At 39.3% G+C, this 18,341-nt stretch overlaps 1 protein-coding gene and 1 long non-coding RNA gene across 6 annotated transcripts in view; one reads left to right on the forward strand and one right to left on the reverse strand.

Moving 5' to 3' along the window:
- The window catches only part of LOC133539070 (uncharacterized), a 244,299-nt gene that overhangs the window by 113,397 nt on the left and 112,561 nt on the right, over positions 1-18,341 (reverse strand). The gene's annotated exons all lie outside the window — the stretch shown is intronic.
- LOC133539060 (inactive rhomboid protein 2-like) overlaps positions 1-18,341 on the forward strand; it is a 143,153-nt gene that overhangs the window by 38,346 nt on the left and 86,466 nt on the right. For 3 of the 5 annotated variants that reach the window (XM_061881092.1, XM_061881095.1, XM_061881096.1), the window contains exons 1-2: positions 7,076-7,149; positions 17,053-17,202. In XM_061881092.1, coding sequence (XP_061737076.1) covers positions 7,138-7,149; positions 17,053-17,202 — 162 coding nt within the window. In that variant the 5' untranslated portion in view covers positions 7,076-7,137. Of the gene's footprint in view, positions 1-7,075; positions 7,150-17,052; positions 17,203-18,341 lie in introns of those variants that run through there. The other 2 variants (XM_061881094.1, XM_061881093.1) reach the window with 1 other exon arrangement.

Genomic DNA, 18,341 nt, shown 5'->3' on the forward strand with positions numbered 1-18,341 from the left:
TCACTACTAGATGGTGTTAGTTGTGATATGATACAACACCTGCTCACTACTAGATGGTGTTAGTTGTGATATGATACAACACCTGCTCACTACTAGATGGTGTTAGTTGTGATATGATACAACACCTGCTCACTACTAGATGGTGTTAGTTGTGCAATGATACAACACCTGCTCACTACTAGATGGTGTTAGTTGTGATATGATACAACACCTGCTCACTACTAGATGGTGTTAGTTGTGATATGATACAACACCTGCTCACTACTAGATGGTGTTAGTTGTGATATGATACAACACCTGCTCACTACTAGATGGTGTTAGTTGTGATATGATACAACACCTGCTCACTACTAGATGGTGTTAGTTGTGATATGATACAACACCTGATCACTACTAGATGGTGTTAGTTGTGATATGATACAACACCTGCTCACTACTAGATGGTGTTAGTTGTGAAATGATACAACACCTGCTCACTACTAGATGGTGTTAGTTGTGATATGATACAACACCTGCTCACTACTAGATGGTGTTGGTTGTGATATGATACAACACCTGCTCACTACTAGATGGTGTTGGTTGTGATATGATACAACACCTGCTCACTACTAGATGGTGTTAGTTGTGATATGATACAACACCTGCTCACTACTAGATGGTGTTAGTTGTGATATGATACAACACCTGCTCACTACTAGATGGTGTTAGTTGTGATATGATACAACACCTGCTCACTACTAGATGGTGTTAGTTGTGATATGATACAACACCTGCTCACTACTAGATGGTGTTAGTTGTGATATGATACAACACCTGCTCACTACTAGATGGTGTTAGTTGTGATATGATACAACACCTGCTCACTACTAGATGGTGTTAGTTGTGATATGATACAACACCTGCTCACTACTAGATGGTGTTAGTTGTGATATGATACAACACCTGCTCACTACTAGATGGTGTTAGTTGTGATATGATACAACACCTGCTCACTACTAGATGGTGTTAGTTGTGATATGATACAACACCTGCTCACTACTAGATGGTGTTGGTTGTGATATGATACAACACCTGCTCACTACTAGATGGTGTTAGTTGTGATATGATACAACACCTGCTCACTACTAGATGGTGTTAGTTGTGATATGATACAACACCTGCTCACTACTAGATGGTGTTAGTTGTGATATGATACAACACCTGCTCACTACTAGATGGTGTTAGTTGTGATATGATACAACACCTGCTCACTACTAGATGGTGTTAGTTGTGATATGATACAACACCTGCTCACTACTAGATAGTGTTGGTTGTGATATGATACAACACCTGCTCACTACTAGATGGTGTTAGTTGTGATATGATACAACACTTGCTTACTACTAGATGGTGTTAGTTGTGATATGATACAACACCTGCTCACTACTAGATTTTTAGTTGTGATATGATACAACACCTGCTCACTACTAGATGGTGTTAGTTGTGATATGATACAACACCGGCTCACTACTAGATGGTGTTAGTTGTGATATGATACAACACCTGCTCACTACTAGATGGTGTTAGTTGTGATATGATACAACACCTGATCACTACTAGATGGTGTTAGTTGTGATATGATACAACACCTGCTCACTACTAGATGGTGTTAGTTGTGATATGATACAACACCTGCTCACTACTAGATGGTGTTAGTTGTGATATGATACAACACCGGCTCACTACTAGATGGTGTTAGTTGTGATATGATACAACACCTGCTCACTACTAGATGGTGTTAGTTGTGATATGATACAACACCTGCTCACTACTAGATGGTGTTAGTTGTGATATGATACAACACCTGCTCACTACTAGATGGTGTTAGTTGTGATATGATACAACACCTGCTCACTACTAGATGGTGTTAGTTGTGATATGATACAACACCTGCTCACTACTAGATGGTGTTAGTTGTTAAATGATACAACACCTGCTCACTACTAGATGGTGTTAGTTGTGATATGATACAACACCTGCTCACTACTAGATGGTGTTAGTTGTTAAATGATACAACACCTGCTCACTACTAGATGGTGTTAGTTGTGATATGATACAACACCTGCTCACTACTAGATGGTGTTAGTTGTTAAATGATACAACACCTGCTCACTACTAGATGGTGTTAGTTGTGATATGATACAACACCTGCTCACTACTAGATGGTGTTAGTTGTGATATGATACAACACCTGCTCACTACTAAATTGTTAGTTGTGATATGATACAACACCTGCTCACTACTAGATGGTGTTAGTTGTGATATGATACAACACCTGCTCACTACTAGATGGTGTTAGTTGTGATATGATACAACACCTGCTCACTACTAGATGGTGTTAGTTGTGATATGATAAAACACCTGATCACTACTAGATGGTGTTAGTTGTGATATGATACAACACCTGCTCACTACTAGATGGTGTTAGTTGTGATATGATACAACACCTGCTCACTACTAGATTGTTAGTTGTGATATGATACAACACCTGCTCACTACTAGATGGTGTTAGTTGTGATATGATACAACACCTGCTCACTACTAGATGGTGTTAGTTGTGATATGATACAACACCTGCTCACTACTAGATGGTGTTAGTTGTGATATGATAAAACACCTGATCACTACTAGATGGTGTTAGTTGTGATATGATACAACACCTGCTCACTACTAGATGGTGTTAGTTGTGATATGATACAACACCTGCTCACTACTAGATGGTGTTAGTTGTGATATGATAAAACACCTGATCACTACTAGATGGTGTTAGTTGTGATATGATACAACACCTGCTCACTACTAGATGGTGTTAGTTGTGATATGATACAACACCTGCTCACTACTAGATTGTTAGTTGTGATATGATACAACACCTGCTCACTACTAGATGGTGTTAGTTGTGATATGATACAACACCTGCTCACTACTAGATGGTGTTACTTGTGAGATGATACAACACCTGCTCACTACTAGATGGTGTTAGTTGTGATATGATACAACACCTGCTCACTACTAGATGGTGTTAGTTGTGATATGATACAACACCTGCTCACTACTAGATGGTGTTAGTTGTGATATGATACAACACCTGCTCACTACTAGATGGTGTTAGTTGTGATATGATACAACACCTGCTCACTACTAGATGGTGTTAGTTGTGATATGATAAAACACCTGATCACTACTAGATGGTGTTAGTTGTGATATGATACAACACCTGCTCACTACTAGATGGTGTTAGTTGTGATATGATACAACACCTGCTCACTACTAGATGGTGTTAGTTGTGATATGATACAACACCTGCTCACTACTAGATGGTGTTAGTTGTGATATGATACAACACCTGCTCACTACTAGATGGTGTTAGTTGTGATATGATAAAACACCTGATCACTACTAGATGGTGTTAGTTGTGATATGATACAACACCTGCTCACTACTAGATGGTGTTAGTTGTGATATGATACAACACCTGCTCACTACTAGATTGTTAGTTGTGATATGATACAACACCTGCTCACTACTAGATGGTGTTAGTTGTGATATGATACAACACCTGCTCACTACTAGATGGTGTTACTTGTGAGATGATACAACACCTGCTCACTACTAGATGGTGTTAGTTGTGATATGATACAACACCTGCTCACTACTAGATGGTGTTAGTTGTGATATGATACAACACCTGCTCACTACTAGATGGTGTTAGTTGTGATATGATACAACACCTGCTCACTACTAGATGGTGTTAGTTGTGATATGATACAACACCTGCTCACTACTAGATGGTGTTAGTTGTGATATGATACAACACCTGCTCACTACTAGATGGTGTTAGTTGTGATATGATACAACACCTGCTCACTACTAGATGGTGTTAGTTGTGATATGATACAACACCTGCTCACTACTAGATGGTGTTAGTTGTGCAATGATATAACACCTGCTCACTACTAGATGGTGTTAGTTGTGATATGATACAACACCTGCTCACTACTAGATGGTGTTAGTTGTGATATGATACAACACATGCTCACTACTAGATGGTGTTAGTTGTGATATGATACAACACCTGCTCACTACTAGATGGTGTTAGTTGTGCAATGATATAACACCTGCTCACTACTAGATGGTGTTAGTTGTGATATGATACAACACCTGCTTACTACTAGATGGTGTTAGTTGTGATATGATACAACACCTGCTCACTACTAGATGGTGTTAGTTGTGCAATGATACAACACCTGCTCACTACTAGATGGTGTTAGTTGTGATATGATAAAACACCTGATCACTACTAGATGGTGTTACTTGTGATATGACACAGCTGTTATCTAATATGGGCGATTTTTCCGTGCATGTCTGTGCTGAAATATGTAAACATTCTTAGTCCAAGTGGTGCTGCTCAGTAGCCAATAAAGCATCTTGCATTTAGAGCATGCATGCACTTTGTCATATTTGTATTTGCAACAGCTGTGAATGAAAGAGCAAAGGCCAGTCAGGATTAACACTGCACTCTCTCTCTCTCTCTCTCTCTCTCTCTCTCTCTCTTTCACAAGTCTAAGGTGCTTTTTGCAAGGAAGCATCAACCATGGTGACAGTGAGACTGCTTATAGAAGAGCTACAGTATACATTGCGCACCGTGAAGGTGTTTTGATGAACCGTTTTGTGCGGGTATTTGTTGGCACGGCAACTTTCCAAGAGAAAGGATTGGGAGGTGATGAGGCCGCTGAGATGCCTCTGCCTTTGACATGTGACTCGTTGGAATCTGTATAGAAGAGAATAGAAGGTCTTATTGTGATCAAACATGGCAGCATGACAACATTACAGGTGGCTCCTCTGTTAGGTGCAGTTAAATGACAAGACAAACAATAAAAAACGTGTTCAAAATAAATACATAAATATTAGTACAAAGAGCAGTGCAACAGTGACAAACTGTGTAAGCTATCCTAATGACCCATGCATAAAAAGTGTTTTTACTCTGCTTGTTTTGCTCTTTTGCGACCAAAATCTCACCCCTGATAGCAGCAGGTTGAACAGGTGCTGACTAGAGGGAGAAATGTCTGCCAGGATTTTATCGGCAGTGAGAGTGAGCAATGTCCTGTAGGGAGGCTGATTATCTTCTCTGCTGTCCTGGTCAGCCTCTGCAGGGCCTTCCTGTCTTGACCTCAGGGAATAGGTTGCTGTAGTTCGCTCCTACATCTGCAGTGGTCAAATCTTTCATTGATGCCATGAGACCAAATACTATATGTCCACTATAGGTCCACCCCAAGTCCAGACTTCATGTGAAAGTCCAATCCATAGTGGGACCAGCAGGGGATCATCTTGAGTGGAGACAAGTCAGCAGGGCAGAAATGTCACCAACTGATGCACAGAGGCGTGGTCCACCCTTAGTCTTGACTCGGAACAGCTAGTGTCCTCTTGGTCACCTGATAACCTCTCCACACAGGAGAGGGGGGCAGAGTAGAAAAGAGAGACGGCAGGTCAAATGTTCTAAAAATGGGTGTATTTAAAGGCTACAGTGTACAAATGAGTTTTAAGCGTGAGAAGTGAGCTGGTCTGACACTTTAAAGATGTTCATATGTTGTTAATATTCAGTCTTTTATTGTTCATAGTTAATATTGTAAATCACACTTACTTTATTTTCATGTACATTTTGATGTCCCATTCAGTAAAAAACTAAAATTCCATTCCGTTTTTTTGAGGTGGTCTGTCATAACTTTTTTAGAACTCTATGGGACATTGTCACGTTTGGTTTTAGTGTTCATGGAGAAAAGGGAGCCAAACACACATACTGTACAGCACATTTTACAGCTAAATGTGTATACATAATTGATAATTTATAAATAATTGGCACTCCAGACACATTTTTTTCTATCAATGTGGCCCCGAGTCAAAATATGTGTGTCATGTCTATGTGATCATGTTTTGTTTTAGTCATGTTCTGTTTGTTTTTTGGCCACTCAGTTCCTGTTTTTGCACTTCCTGGTTTGTTTTGTCACCATAGCAACCCAATAGTTTTCACCTGGCCTTATGTCACGCACCTGTCTCACGTTTTGCACTCTCACACCTGTCACTAATTTCCACAGCATTATTTAAACCTATAGTTGCCAGGTAGTCTGCCTGGCGACTTTACCTCTACTCCCTTCATGCCATGCCTGTTTATCATTCTGTCCATAGTTTCCCTCCTGCCCATGCCACTTAAGTTTTTTTTTTTTATGTCACAGTTATTGAGTTTTGTTTTTTTGTCCATAGTTCTGCCTTTGTGCTAGTTTTTGTTTTCATTTGTCAAGTATGTTCTCCGCCATTGTGCGCGCCTTTTGTTTGCTTCCTTTTTTTGTAGTTTGTTAGTGAATAAATAAATATGTACTTGCCCGCGCCAACTTTCCTTTGCCTTCCGGGAAAACAAACCCCATAGTCCACGAATTGACAATTTGCCCAGCTCTGCTGTGAAGCCCTTCGTCACTTGTGTCTTAATGAGCTTCACACACCGTGACACCCCCTGATCTGAACCCACATCCGGGCAAAGAAAAACCTGAAAAGCCCAAACTGGGAAAAATATGACTTTGACTCAGATTTATGAATATTTAAAGTTAGCACAAGGTACAGTATTTAGGCATGAAGTACTATTAGGCATGTGTCCAAATATTGGTCAACATTGATGACATTTTGTTTGAATTGTCATGAGCACAGTCTCTTATCTGCTGGAGTACATTTGACTAACTGCACATCCACTTCAGCCTCCCTGTCCATTAGTAAAGCTATTTCATTATCTAAGTGGCTATGTGCTCATATCTTCTCCTCTCTGGGGATCATGCTTTTAGATTTCCTTTGAAATATTTACAAGATATAATGACAAAGACAGCATACCGCCGCTTGTCACGAAAGGAAAATGTGCGCACGCTAAGTGAAATGAACAATGTGAGGCTGTTGGAGAAGAAAATGAGGCTATTGACTGAGCTGGTGTCAAGTTTCTGTGCTGCTGCCATTCCTGCCACACACACACACACACACACACACACACACACACACCCTCAGCCCCACATTGATTTCATGGACCACAAGTCAACCAGCTCTCAAGATGGTCACGACTGAATGGATCTTTTTGTGAGACTTTGTGCAGAGTGTTTGTGAGACTTTGTGCAGAGTGTTTTTGAGACTTTGTGCTGAGTGTTTGTGAGACTTTGTGCGGAGTGTTTGTGAGACTGTGCAGAGTGTTTTTGAGACCTTGTGCAGAGTGTTTGTGAGACTTTGTGCAGAGTGTTTTTGAGACTTTGTGCTGAATGTTTGTGAGACTTTGTGCGGAGTGTTTGTGAGACTGTGCAGAGTGTTTTTGAGACCTTGTGCAGAGTGTTTGTGAGACTTTGTGCGGAGTGTTTTTGAGACTTTGTGCTGAGTGTTTGTGAGACTTTGTGCGGCGTGTTTGTGAGACTGTGCAGAGTGTTTGTGAGACTGTGCGGAGTGTTTGTGAGACTTTGTGCGGAGTGTTTGTGAGACTATGCGGAGTGTTTGTGAGAATCTGTGCGGAGTGTTTGTGAGACTTTGTGTTGAATGTTTGTGAGACTTTGTGCGGAGTGTTTCTGAGACTATGCGGAGTGTTTGTGAGAATCTGTGCGGAGTGTTTGTGAGACTTTGTGCGGAGTGTTTCTGAGACTATGCGGAGTGTTTGTGAGAATCTGTGCGGAGTGTTTGTGAGACTTTGTGTTGAGTGTTTGTGAGACTTTGTGCGGAGTGTTTGTGAGACTGTGCGGAGTGTTTGTGAGACTTTGTGCGGAGTGTTTCTGAGACTGTGCGGAGTGTTTGTGAGAATCTGTGCGGAGTGTTTGTGAGACTTTGTGTTGAGTGTTTGTGAGACTTTGTGCGGAGTGTTTGTGAGAATTTGTGCAGAGTGTTTGTGAGACTTTGTGCAGAGTGTTTTTGAGACTTTGTGCTGAGTGTTTGTGAGAGTTTGTGCGGAGTGTTTGTGAGACCTTGTGCAGAGTGTTTGTGAGACCTTGTGCAGAGTGTTTGTGAGACTTTGTGCGGAGTGTTTTTGAGACTTTGTGCTGAGTGTTTGTGAGACTTTGTGCGGCGTGTTTGTGAGACTGTGCAGAGTGTTTGTGAGACTGTGCGGAGTGTTTGTGAGACTGTGCGGAGTGTTTGTGAGACTTTGTGCGGAGTGTTTCTGAGACTATGCGGAGTGTTTGTGAGAATCTGTGCGGAGTGTTTGTGAGACTTTGTGCGGAGTGTTTGTGAGACTGTGCGGAGTGTTTGTGAGACTTTGTGCGGAGTGTTTCTGAGACTGTGCGGAGTGTTTGTGAGAATCTGTGCGGAGTGTTTGTGAGACTTTGTGTTGAGTGTTTGTGAGACTTTGTGCGGAGTGTTTGTGAGAATTTGTGCAGAGTGTTTGTGAGACTTTGTGCGGAGTGTTTGTGAGACTTTGTGCAGAGTGTTTGTGAGACTGTGCAGAGTGTTTGTGAGACTGTGTGGAGTGTTTTTGAGACTTTGTGCTGAGTGTTTGTGAGACTTTGTGCGGCGTGTTTGTGAGACTGTGCAGAGTGTTTGTGAGACTTTGTGCGGAGTGTTTGTGAGACTTTGTGTGGAGTGTTTGTGAGACTTTGTGCGGAGTGTTTCTGAGACTGTGCGGAGTGTTTGTGAGAATCTGTGCGGAGTGTTTGTGAGACTTTGTGTTGAGTGTTTGTGAGACTTTGTGCGGAGTGTTTGTGAGAATTTGTGCAGAGTGTTTTTGAGACTTTGTGCGGAGTGTTTGTGAGAATCTGCGGATTGTTTGTGAGACTTTGTGTTGAGTGTTTGTGAGACTTTGTGCGGAGTGTTTGTGAGAATTTGTGCAGAGTGTTTGTGAGACTTTGTGCAGAGGGTTTGTGAGACTTTGTGCAGAGTGTTTGTGAGACTTTGTGCGGAGTGTTTGTGAGACTTTGTGCAGAATGTTTGTGAGACTTTGTGCAGAGTGTTTGTGAGACTGTGCGCAGTGTTTTTGAGTCTGTGCTGAGTGTTTGTGAGAATCTGTGCAGAGTGTTTGTGAGACTGTGCAGAATGTTTGTGAGACTGATTGATTGATTGATTGATTGAAACTTTTATTAGTAGATTGCACAGTACAGTACATATTCCGTACAATTGACCACTAAATGGTAACAGCCCAATAAGTTTTTCAACTTGTTTAAGTCGGGGTCCACGTAAATCATTTAAATTCAGAGTGTTGGTGATAGAAGAGGAGGCAATTAAGCTTGCATATGTTTCTGCCCTGGACTGGACTAAATTGACCTGGAATAGGGTTGTCTGTCTGTATTTGTCACTCTTTTCTACATGGATAGGTTTAGTCCAATAAGTCTTTAGCTCTTATGTTTTGGCTTCAGAGCATTCTAGAAGCAGGCAATGCAGGATCTCATCTAACCTAAGCAGCTGGATTCACACCTGATCGATATCATCTGCTGTCACCCAACAGATGCATTATCATTACATGAGAAGTCTCCTAGCCTAATGCCACCACTCATTGATTTCTGATTGATACCTGCTGCTGTCTCTGTTCTGGATCCTCATCCTCTGGCTAATTAGATCAATCATACCCACGTGGAGTTAGATAGAACAATAAGCCAGCGATGGCAGCAGGGTCAGGATGTCTTCAAATGAAATAATTAATTACATTTCATTCCTAGAATAAACACCGATATATCTGTAAATGACTGCTCCTGCCGGCATGGCTGTTGTTGCTTTATTTTTTGTGTGATCAGGCATTTGTAGGCCTAACACTCCTGTTTATGTGTAATGAGGCATTTGTATGCCTAACACTCCTGTTTATGTGTGATCAGGCATTTGTATGCCTAACACCTGTTTATGTGTGATCAGACATTTGTATGCCTAACACCTGTTTATGTGTGATCAGACATTTGTATGCCTAACACCTGTTTATGTGTAATGAGGCATTTGTATGCCTAACACTCCTGTTTATGTGTGATCAGGCATTTGTGTGCCTAACACCTGTTTATGTGTGATCAGACATTTGTATGCCTAACACTCCTGTTTATGTGTGATCAAGCATTTGTATGCCTAACACCTGTTTATGTGTGATCAGACATGTGTATGCTTAACACCTGTTTATGTGTGATCAGACATGTGTATGCTTAACACCTGTTTATGTGTGATCAGACATGTGTATGCCTAACACCTGTTTATGTGTGATCAGACATGTGTATGCTTAACACCTGTTAATGTGTGATCAGGCATTTGTATGCCTAACACCTGTTTATGTGTGATCAGACATGTGTATGCCTAACACTCCTGTTTATATGTGATCAGAAATGTATATGGTATGTCAGACTTAGCCCTGTCTTGGTTTAACTCTTATCTTACTGATAGGATGCAGTGTGTCTCCCATAACAATGTGACCTCGGACTACGTTAAGGTAACGTGTGGAGTTCCCCAGGGTTCGGTCCTTGGCCCTGCACTCTTCAGCATCTAAATGCTGCCACTAGGTGACATCATACGCAAATACGGTATTAGCTTTCACTTTTATGCTGATGACACCCAACTCTACATGCCCCTAAAGCTGACCAACACGCCGGATTGTAGTCAGCTGGAGGCGTGTCTTAATGAAATTAAACAATGGATGTCCGCTAACTTTTTGCAACTCGACGCCAAAAAAACGGAAATGCTGATTATCGGTCCTGCTAGACACCAAACTCTATTTAATAATACAACTCTAATATTTGACAACCAAATAATTAAACAAGGCGACACGGTAAAGAATCTGGGTATTATCTTCCACCCAACTCTCTCCTTTGAGGCACACATTAAAAGCGTTACTAAAACGGCCTTCTTTCATCTCCGTAATATCGCTAAAATTCGCTCCATTCTGTCCACTAAAGACGCTGAGATCATTATCCATGCGTTTGTTACGTCTCGTCTCGACTACTGTAACATACTATTTTCGGGTCTCCCCATGTCTAGCATTAAAAGATTACAGTTGGTACAAAATGCGGCTGCTAGACTTTTGACGAGAACAAGAAAGTTTGATCACATTACGCCTGTACTGTATATACCTTTATATACATATATACATACATATATACCTATACTGTATATACCATTATATACATATATACCTATACTGTATATACCTTTATATACATACATATATACCTATACTGTATATACCTTTATATACATATATACATACATATATACCTATACTGGCTCACCTGCACTGGCTTCCTGTGCACTTAAGATGTGACTTTAAGGTTTTACTACTTACGTATAAAATACTACACGGTCTAGCTCCATCCTATCTTGCCGATTGTATTGTACCATATGTCCCGGCAAGAAATCTGCGTTCAAAGGACTCCGGCTTATTAGTGATTCCCAAAGCCCAAAAAAAGTCTGCGGGCTATAGAGCGTTTTCCGTTCGGGCTCCAGTACTCTGGAATGCCCTCCCGGTAACAGTTCGAGTTGCCACCTCAGTAGAAGCATTTAAGTCTCACCTTAAAACTCATTTGTATACCCTAGCCTTTAAATAGACTCCCTTTTTAGACCAGTTGATCTGCCGTTTCTTTTCTTTTTCTTCTATGTCCCACTCTCCCTTGTGGAGGGGGTCCGGTCCGATCCGGTGGCCATGTACTGCTTGCCTGTGTATCGGCTGGGGACATCTTTGCGCTGCTGATCCGCCTCCGCTTGTGATGGTTTCCTGCTGGCTCCGCTGTGAACAGGACTCTCGCTGCTGTGTTGGATCCGCTTTGGACTGGACTCTCGCGACTGTGTTGGATCCATTGTGGATTGAACTCTCACAGTATTATGTTAGACCCACTCGACATCCATTGCTATCCTCCTCTCTAAGGTTCTCATAGTCATCATTGTCACCGACGTCCCACTGGGTCATTATTGTCACCGATGTCCCACTGGGTGTGAGTTTTCCTTGCCCTTATGTGGGCCTACCGAGGATGTCGTGGCGGTTTGTGCAGCCCTTTGAGACACTAGTGATTTAGGGCTATATAAGTAAACATTGATTGATTGATTGATATGCCTAACACTCCTGTTTATGTGTGATCAGGCATTTGTATGCCTAACACTCCTGTTTTTGTGTGATCAGGTATTTGTAGTCCTAACACTCCTGTTTTTGTGTGATCAGGCATTTGTATGCTTAACACTTGTTTATGTGTGATCAGACATTTGTATGCCTAACACCTGTTTATGTGTAATCAGGCATTTGTAGTCCTAACACTCCTGTTTATGTGTGATCAGGCATTTGTATGCCTAACACTCCTGTTTATGTGTGATCAGGCATTTGTATGCTTAACACTTGTTTATGTGTGATCAGACATTTGTATGCCTAACACCTGTTTATGTGTAATCAGGCATTTGTAGTCCTAACACTCCTGTTTATGTGTGATCAAGCATTTGTATGCCTAACACCTGTTTATATGTGATCAGAAATGTATATGCCTAACACTCCTGTTTTTGTGTGATCAGGCATTTGTATGCCTAACACTCCTGTTTTTGTGTGATCAGGCATTTGTAGGCCTAACACTCCTGTTTTTGTGTGATCAGGCATTTGTAGACCTAACACTCCTGTTTTTGTGTGATCAGGTATTTGTAGTCCTAACACTCCTGTTTTTGTGTGATCAGGCATTTGTATGCCTAACACTCCTGTTTTTGTGTGATCAGGCATTTGTACGCCTAACACTCCTGTTTTTGTGTGATCAGGCATTTGTAGGCCTAACACTCCTGTTTTTGTGTGATCAGGCATTTGTAGGCCTAACACTCCTGTTTTTGTGTGATCAGGTATTTGTAGACCTAACACTCCTGTTTTTGTGTGATCAGGTATTTGTAGTCCTAACACTCCTGTTTTTGTGTGAGCAGGCATTTGTATGCCTAACACTCCTGTTTTTGTGTGATCAGGCATTTGTACGCCTAACACTCCTGTTTTTGTGTGATCAGGCATTTGTACGCCTAACACTCCTGTTTTTGTGTGATCAGGCATTTGTATGCCTAACACTCCTGTTTTTGTGTGATCAGGCATTTGTAGACCTAACACTCCTGTTTTTGTGTGATCAGGTATTTGTAGGCCTAACACTCCTGTTTTTGTGTGATCAGGTATTTGTAGTCCTAACACTCCTGTTTTTGTGTGATCAGGCATTTGTATGCCTAACACTCCTGTTTTTGTGTGATCAGGCATTTGTACGCCTAACACTCCTGTTTTTGTGTGATCAGGCATTTGTATGCTTAACACTTGTTTATGTGTGATCAGACATTTGTATGCCTAACACCTGTTTATGTGTAATCAGGCATTTGTAGTCCTAACACTCCTGTTTATGTGTGATCAAGCATTTGTATGCCTAACACCTGTTTATATGTGATCAGAAATGTATATGCCTAACACTCCTGTTTTTGTGTGATCAGGCATTTGTATGCCTAACACTCCTGTTTTTGTGTGATCAGGCATTTGTAGACCTAACACTCCTGTTTTTGTGTGATCAGGTATTTGTAGTCCTAACACTCCTGTTTTTGTGTGATCAGGCATTTGTATGCCTAACACTCCTGTTTTTGTGTGATCAGGCATTTGTAGGCCTAACACTCCTGTTTTTGTGTGATCAGGCATTTGTAGGCCTAACACTCCTGTTTTTGTGTGATCAGGCATTTGTAGGCCTAACACTCCTGTTTTTGTGTGATCAGGTATTTGTAGACCTAACACTCCTGTTTTTGTGTGATCAGGTATTTGTAGTCCTAACACTCCTGTTTTTGTGTGAGCAGGCATTTGTATGCCTAACACTCCTGTTTTTGTGTGATCAGGCATTTGTACGCCTAACACTCCTGTTTTTGTGTGATCAGGCATTTGTACGCCTAACACTCCTGTTTTTGTGTGATCAGGCATTTGTATGCCTAACACTCCTGTTTTTGTGTGATCAGGCATTTGTAGACCTAACACTCCTGTTTTTGTGTGATCAGGTATTTGTAGTCCTAACACTCCTGTTTTTGTGTGATCAGGCATTTGTATGCCTAACACTCCTGTTTTTGTGTGATCAGGCATTTGTACGCCTAACACTCCTGTTTTTGTGTGATCAGGCATTTGTACGCCTAACACTCCTGTTTTTGTGTGATCAGGCATTTGTAGGCCTAACACTCCTGTTTTTCCTCACTGTTGGTTAAAAACATGGCTCTTGAACAACCAATTTAAATGAGAACTGCACTTTTTTGGTAGTTTGCCTATCATTCACTGTCCCTATGTAAGACAATCACATTCGTGTTTGGTTTTTTTAATGCATTCTAAGTCGTAAAATACGGCAAGTACGAGGTGGCTAACAATGCAGCTAATTGGAGTACATTATTTGCTCCCATGAGCCCTCTAAAAGACACCCAAAAGCCACCAGCAATACTGCATGTACATGTCGTGACTTGGATACGAAACCTTTATTAGCGATATTGTTATTATAAGCGCTAGCACAGGCAAACTACTTTTAGTTGCGACTTGATCTCAGAGAGCTAATCTTTTTTTGTTTACCTGTGTGAGGAATATGCTTAATTCTCCATCTATATGGGAAAATATAAACATCCCTTCAGTCTTTATCACAGCGAGAGCAGACAGTGTACAGTAAGTGATTGTTTTATTATGTTGGTAGTTTGTATATCTTGTTTAACACTTAGCAATACTGCTGGATGATGCTAATTGTTTCACTTAAGCTTAATTAGTTCAGCACACAGCTTCCAAAACTTGTAGCTTATCCTTCTTATAGTCAGGAACAAAAACATAAGGTTCTGGATCATTATTTGTCCCAAAATAATCTTTGTTGTCTCTCGTGAATTCTGCCATGGTTAGTAGTGTTGTTATTGTTGAAGAGAAAAGTGAATGTTATGATGCATCTGTGAAATCATTAAGCAGCCTTTTGCTTAGAATTTTATTATGAATGTTACTAATATACTTACATCATGTATATATTACATGTTATTATGAATGTTACTACATGACATATATACCTACATCATGTTTATATTACATGTTATTATGAATGTTACTAGATACTACATATATACTTACATCATGTATATATTACATGTTATTATGAATGTTACTACATGACATATATACTTACATCATGTATATATTACATGTTATTATGAATGTTACTACATGATATATATACTTACATCATGTATATATTACATGTTGTTATGAATGTTACTAGATACCACTTATATACTTACATCATGTATATAATACATGTTATTATGAATGTTACTACATGACATATATACTTACATCATGTATATATTACATGTTATTATGAATGTTACTACATGACATAAATACTTACATCATGTATATATATTACATGTTATTATGAATGTTACTACATGACATATATACTTACATCATGTATATATTACATGTTATTATGAATGTTACTACATGACATAAATACTTACATCATGTATATATTACATGTTATTATGAATGTTACTACATGCCATAAATACTTACATCATGTATGTATTACATGTTATTATGAATGTTACTACATGACATATATACTTACATCATGTATATACTACATGTTATTATGAATGTTTCTAGATACTACATATATTCTTACATCATGTATATATTACATGTTATTATGAATGTTACTACATGACATATATACTTACATCATGTATATATTACATGTCATTATGAATGTTACTAGATACTACATATATACTTACATCATGTATATATTACATGTTATTATGAATGTTACTAGATACTACATATATACTTACATCATGTATATATTACAGTTTTTATGAATGTTACTACATGACATATATACTTACATCATGTATATATTACATGTTATTATGAATGTTACTAGATACTACATATATACTTACGTCATATATATATTACATGTTATTATGAATGTTACTACATGACATATATACTTACATCATGTATATATTACATGTTATTATGAATGTTACTACATGACATATATACCTACATCATGTTTATATTACATGTTATTATGAATGTTACTAGATACTACATATATACTTACATCATGTATATATTACATGTTATTATGAATGTTACTACATGACATATATACTTACATCATGTATATATTACATATTATGAATGTTACTACATGACATATATACTTACATCATGTATATATTACATGTTATTATGAATGTTACTACATGACATATATACTTACATCATGTATATATTACATGTTATTATGAATGTTACTACATGACATATATACTTACATCATGTATATATTACGTGTTATTATGAATGTTACTACATGATGTATATACTTACATCATGTATATATTACATGTTGTTATGAATGTTACTAGATACCACATATATACTTACATCATGTATATATTACATGTTATTATGAATGTTACTACATGACATATATACTTACATCATGTATATATTACATGTTATTATGAATGTTACTACATGATATATATACTTACATCATGTATATATTACATGTTATGAATGTTACTAGATACCACATATATACTTACATCATGTATATATTACATGTTATTATGAATGTTACTACATGACATATATACTTACATCATGTATATATTACATGTTATTATGAATGTTACTACATGACATATATACTTACATCATGTATACATTACATGTTATTATGAATGTTACTACATGACATAAATACTTACATCATGTTGATTGAGATTTTTAGATGTGTTTAAAGCGCTTTTAGGCGGTATAGAGCGAATCACATTAGCTCCATTGTTAACGTACTTTTGCCAGCGTTTATTTACAATTCAAACTACAAAAATAACATTTCTGTGTTACATGAGGATTTTGAATGACAGGCAACATTCCAAAAGAGTGCAGTTTCCTTTGAAGGAATGTTTTAAAGTGGAAGTTGCCAGCATTTTAGAAACAAATCTAGTTGGATGAGAGCCACTTGCATGAAGCTGTGGTTGCAGAGAAGGGAATAGTTTCAGTCTCCCTCACGACATTATGTTCCCTCTTTGCAGGATTGTGCCAGGATGCCATCGCAGGAGGGGGAGGAGTCGCCTCCCAATGGCAGCCGCTCCAATAGTCGCCTAAAAAGCAAGAAGCCGCCCAGTCTTGTCATAGCCATACCTAAACCTGAGGAGATGATGTCCCGTGACACTACTAAGCAAGTAGGTGAACATATCATGTTATGTATTATTTGATATCAGTTGACTACCACAATTAATTGCTACTGTAGACTTCGGAGGGTTGGACATCGTTTAAATTGGGAGGATTCCGGTTCCTGGTTTCGATTCTCAACGATTCTTGATTCTTTTAAGAACCAGGGTCAAAAACTTACTAGGATTTTAAAACACGGCTATTTTCAAGCGCCCACACAAACGTTTTGCTTTAAAAAAAACAACAACTATTAAACAATATTTACTCATACCCTGTAGTTTATGTGTTAGAGGTAAAGAAGTTCTGATCAGCCGAAGGCCATAACATTCCATCCATCCATTTTCTACCGCTTATTCCCTTTCGGGGTCGCGGGGGGCGCTGGCGCCTATCTTAGCTACAATCGGGCGGAAGGCGGGGTACACCCTGGACAAGTCGCCACCTCATCGCAGGGCCAACACAGATAGACAGACAACATTCACACTCACATTCACACACTAGGGCCAATTTTAGTGTTGCCAATCAACCTATCCCCAGGTGCATGTCTTTGGAAGTGGGAGGAAGCCGGAGTACCCGGAGGGAACCCACGCATTCACGGGGAGAACATGCAAACTCCACACAGAAAGATCCCGAGCCTGGATTTGAACCCAGGACTGCAGGAACTTCGTATTGTGAGGCAGACGCACTAACCCCTCTGCCACAGTGAAGCCCAGGCCATAACATTCTTTTATTATTTTCAACATGTACAAAAGCCAAAAGCAGTGAATTTGTCACGTTGTGTAAACGGTAAATAAAAAGAGAATCCAACGATTTGCAAATCCTTTTCAACTTATATTCAATTGAATAGACTGCAAAGACATGATCTTTCATCTTCACACTGACAAACCTTTGTTTTGCAAATCCTGAAGTTAGAATGTAATGGCAATAACACATTGCAAAAAAGGCATATTTACCAGTGTGTTACATGGCCTTTCCTTTTAACAACACTCAGTAAAGGTTTGGGAACTGAGGAGACACATTTTTTGAAGTGGAATTCTTTCCCATTCTTGCTTGATGTACAGCTTAAGTTGTTCAACAGTCTCCTGCCTCATATTTTAGCCTGCACAAATGTTCAATGTCTGGACTACAGGCAGGCCAGTCTAGTACCCACACT

Source organism: Nerophis ophidion, linkage group LG20 (genome assembly GCF_033978795.1).
Source record: "Nerophis ophidion isolate RoL-2023_Sa linkage group LG20, RoL_Noph_v1.0, whole genome shotgun sequence".
NCBI classification, from domain to species: domain Eukaryota; kingdom Metazoa; phylum Chordata; class Actinopteri; order Syngnathiformes; family Syngnathidae; genus Nerophis; species Nerophis ophidion.